At 40.1% G+C, this 4,824-nt stretch overlaps 1 protein-coding gene across 1 annotated transcript in view; it reads right to left on the bottom strand.

Annotated features, from left to right (window-relative positions):
- Positions 1–311: 311 nt before the first annotated feature.
- The window catches only part of LOC137970916 (small ribosomal subunit protein uS9-like), a 5,610-nt gene continuing 1,097 nt past the window's right edge, over positions 312–4,824 (bottom strand). Inside the window, exons 3-6 of the mRNA XM_068817577.1 lie at positions 4,690–4,791; positions 3,259–3,355; positions 1,707–1,754; positions 312–493 (exon numbers count right to left, since the gene is read on the bottom strand). Coding sequence (XP_068673678.1) covers positions 348–493; positions 1,707–1,754; positions 3,259–3,355; positions 4,690–4,791 — 393 coding nt within the window. The 3' untranslated portion in view covers positions 312–347. The remainder of the gene's footprint in view (positions 494–1,706; positions 1,755–3,258; positions 3,356–4,689; positions 4,792–4,824) is intronic.

Below are 4,824 nucleotides of genomic sequence, written 5' to 3'. Positions count from 1 at the left end.
TAAAATTACACCAGCCAATCATAGACTAAATTATAAATTTGTTTCAAGCTTGATGTCATATTTTTGGTTGCTGGCTAATTACATGGGATGCCAATGGCAGGCAGCCAACGTCAAAAAATGGGCAGAATTCCGTTTTCATTTCATCACATACCGTGTATATCCAGAGTATGAATGTGATGTCAAAGGTGACCACAGCACCCATGCACCCCAAACAGGCTGTGTGGGATAAAAACTGAGGATAATCAGCTGACTGACATAGGCATTTCTTTAAAACTAGACACTTCTTTCAAACATTAACTGCAAGACCTTAGTTGCTTCACATGATGCACACTTTATTAAACTTCAATTTAACGGTATGATTTCTGGTAACGTGCACGAGCACCAGGTCCTCCGAACTTCTTGGCCTCAGCACGACGAGGATCAGCCACCAGCAAAGAACGGTCATACTGGATTAGAATGTCACGGATCTCCTTCTTGGAAACCTCATCCACATCTATAAAATAACCAAATAGCTTAATGATATGCATTAAAAAACTCTCGAGACAAAGGCATTGTCAGGTGGAACCACTAGGAAAAAAGGGAGGGGGCCTGGGAAGCATTTTGCAGTTTTCCTCTCCCCTCCCCCTTCCCCAACAATGTTGCAAGATTTCAAATAGTGAGATGGAAGATGTGACCAAAGTAAAAGGTAATTTAATTATACATGTATACGGTGACATCTGAGGTCTGAAGCTGGTGAACTGTAATTAAGGGTAACAATTTAAATGAACTCATCGGCCTTCAAAAACCCAACATGAACGACGTTACTGGTAACAGCCATTTACACAAAATGCTATTTAAATCTAATGCACATATACCAAGCCTGGTGGAGTTAATTCATTACAGGACAGCAAACACAGTAGCTGGTTTGAGTCTTACATTAATGCAGAACATCTTTAAACAAATCCTGCAGTTATCCTGCAAATCTTTGCAACCTCTAAATTCATTGGATAGGTATATGACGCTTATTCAGAGTTTGTGCTGGATTTTGTATATAAAATTCAAGGAGTTTTCAAGAACAAGAAATTGAGTTTTCAAGGAATCTTTGTAAGAAGATTCCTATGCCATACATCGTGTCGCAGTGTTTGCTTTGCTGAAAAAGCCTACCTTGATATTCTTTCCCACGTCCTGCGAGTTAAGTGCACGCACAGACATTTTATTTTTTGCATTTAATCTTCCCCAATAGTAAAATTTGGGCTCAATTTTTGAAATGTTTCTTAACCTTTGCATGGTGCAATATCAACAATTTTCATCCAAGCAAAAATGCAAGGAGTTTTGAAGCAGTTTCCCACCAAATCCTTTTCTTCAAGGGCCTTTCAAGCGCCCTTGAAGTCCAAATTAAAATTGCAGGGCTTTTCAAGGACTTCAAGGAGTAGCACGAACCCTGCTTATTGCATTTAGGATTAGACTTCATTGTTTCCGTTGTATCTTTCGTGTGCTTATTGTTTTCTAAACCAGTCAATCTGTCATGAGAGTTGTCATAAGTGCTGTGTCCTGACCCAAATCCCGCATACCTGTAACCTCCCCTTGCAATGAGTAAGTAGGAAAAAGGAATAAAACAGGCAAGCAGAGGCACTTTTCCAAGTCTTCCATTATTTTTCCGAACTGATCACATCCCCAGTTTTGCTCACTGTCCCTGCTCGTTCAAGATTACATACATGTATACTTACACTTTTGATAGTAAGCAACTAAGCATTTGGCAATGGCTTGTCGGATAGCTGCAATGCAACAACAAATAAAACAGTGGTACTGCTAACATTTTTAGAAACACAAATAGCAAGACAACAAAAAATAATAAAATGATGTTGTTGGAGGATGGATAGAGAAAACAATAGATTAAAAAATGATGTAATAACATTTACAGCAATCCGGCTTATTGGCACAAATTCCTATTTTGCTGTTACACAGTAGATAAGGTACCTAGCAGATGCCTGGTTGAGAGTTGCAAGTGCTTGGAGTGCCACATGATCACAGTTTGTATTCTACAGTCAGCGTTCACTATATCCACAAGTCCAGTTTATGCCTTCGTTAGGCTGTATATGATAGTGTTCATTTACATCGTAGATAGTGTTTTTTAATAAGAATACCCTAGAAACCCAAGAGTCGCACCACTGCCTTCGTCGTAGGCTCGACTTCCGCCGCTCACTCGAGTTCGGGTATCCTCCCCGAGAAGAGACGGCTGGATGCGTGAGCGATAGATTGTGTCTGTGACGTAAATTCAAAATATAATTTATGCGAAGTTAATAGTTGCGGGGAAATAGCATTAGACATCCCAAAAACACTGATTTTAAGAAAACAGAAATTACATATCAATGCTTAAAACGTCTGTGCGAAGTTTCCAGATGATACGAGCTTGAGTTTGTGGTTAAATGATCGAATCATGTGAGTTTGAATTCAACCAGCGAATCATCAACAAAATCTTCGGCTGCTTTAGCTGTCAGTCGACCTCATCGGCCCCCTCGTTTTGCCAGCAATAAACTCAGCAGTACTTTCAATTGATCTTGAGGAATTTTACTTGCTCTTACATTAGCGAAGTATGAGGAGAAAATTGCAATAGCAATGGATTTGAAAACCGTATTTTGACCTTGGCGTCAACTGGAAAATCAGTGAAGTTTGCGAACTCAGGCAGTAGAAAACAACACAATTCTCATTCTCCAGCTTCTCGAATACTTTTCGTTGTCGCAATCTTGGATGTTTCCTATCTTAAAGCACTGTAAACCTCGAACAGGCCGGGTCAAAGAATACCTTCGCTGCCAAAACATATAATTTATGCCAGACGGATTTGTGCAGGCGAGTTTCTGATTGGCAGAGATTAACAATGGCTCACCTCACGCGTCCAGCCGAGATTTCGGGAGTCAGCGCTGGCTTATTTCCCAAAACAGCGGCTGGTAATTGAGCCTACCTTCGTCGGGGGTACAGGTTCTCCGGTTTTTCTCCACGTGCTGGTTTTCAGGGGTTTTTCGTGTCAAGCTCTGGTGCATCACTCTTCAATTTATAATAGAGTTGACGTATAAAATGTTCTTGTACCTATTCCAATGCTAAATAAATGGCACAGTGGCTTAGCTTGCCAACACACCCATATAGTTATCAGCTAGCTTGAGTGTCCAGTTGAGTAGTGGAGGCAAAATAAGTAATTACAAGTCATTCAAACAAGTATGAAAATCTTGGTTAACTTCTGGCCCATCCACAGGTCAATCTTGCTTCTCACAAAAACATCCTTACCATATATCCTGGAGACCTGTCCACCGCCCTTCACGCGAACACGAATGTCAACACCTTCGAAACGTTCCTTTCCAAGTAGGAGGATAGGCTCCTGGACCTGAATGACAAAGTGCAGGGCATCACCAGTAGGTAATCCTAACTTAACACAGCGCCCCTCCCAGGGGATTTGGATAAAAAGGAAACAAGGCTACCGTAAACACCTGCAGATAAGCTGCACCCTAAATTTAGAAATCAAAAGAAATCCACTGTTCATCGAAACCCAATAGGCCACTTGCACTAAGAGGTCACGTGACCAATGCTTCCATTAAACAGTGAGTTGTAATCTTGCTGTTGCCAAAAATTGACAGAACACATAAAAATTATCTTACACGCGAAATTTGAGAGGAAACGCATTTAAGGGAGATATTTTGTGGTACTTTGATTTTTCAACAAAGTAGCATGATTTGTCTTGGCCGCCATGTTGGAGGGCATACTCTTGCCCTCCAACATGGCGGCCAAAACTACTTTTTGCTTATATCTTGTTAAATGTTTGATAGTTGAGTTCAGATGTGCCATAAACGTTACCACATCATCTTTTCAACATTTTCCTTGAAGTTCAAGTGCAAAATTTGTGTCAGAAAGCGGTAATTCATAATTTTAAAAAATCAAGTTTTGGTCACGTGACCAGCTACGGACATTCTCATTTTAAGCAAATGGTGCGGGTTTGAAAAACCAAATCACTATTATTTTGTTTAAGAGATGACCCACTAATAGTGTTTCGAAGGCAAAATCATGAAACTTTCATTTTCGTAAAAACGATGTCACATGACCTCTTAGTGCAAGTGGCGTATTGAAACGGAAAATACTTCAACGTCTTACCCAAAATTTTAGCACTTTTATATAATGAACACCCTTTCTACCAACTTTGACATATGATTGATCTTTTTCTGGTATTTCCATTGATTTTTGCATCACAACAAGAATGAGGGCAGAATGTTTGTTGCTTAGTAACCAGGCATTAGATCTGACGCAAAGATGGAAAACTGGACACCGGAAGCAGCCTTTTTCAAATGCTCCCACAGATAAGCTGCACCCCGAATTTCCAGTGACAAATTTTGGGAAAAAGGTGTGGCTTATCTGCAGGTGTTTACGGTAATTTGAACTGGGGAACAAGGGAACATAAACAATTTTAGTGATCAAAAATTTGTGAACAAGGTTGATAGAAATTTGGGAAACAAGGGAACACAAGCAAATATTTCAAGTGGAACAAAGGAACAAGGATGTGTGGTTGCAGTTTATTTTTTAATGTCAAGACTCCTGGCTTTCAAAGATTGCTTGGCTACTAAGTACACTCCTTCTGGTTTTGTACTGTTTACTACAGGTAAGCAATAATTAAAAGGGAAGTAATCCCCACACCCTGGAGAATCGCCCAACTTGAAACATGGTTAATACCTTGTATCTAAGGGTTGCTGGCTCCACTAAGTGAAGAGGGAATCCATTTATCTTTAAAAGCCCATTTCCACGCTTGCAAAATGCAACAGCGGTTGCTGTTTTCTGAAAGCAAACACCCAAAAATTTATCTCAGAC

Source organism: Montipora foliosa, chromosome 9, assembly GCF_036669935.1.
Source record: "Montipora foliosa isolate CH-2021 chromosome 9, ASM3666993v2, whole genome shotgun sequence".
Classification (NCBI taxonomy): Eukaryota; Metazoa; Cnidaria; class Anthozoa; order Scleractinia; family Acroporidae; genus Montipora; species Montipora foliosa.
Note: the sequence above shows the minus strand (reverse complement) of the source record. Positions and strands in the feature narration are given on the sequence as shown.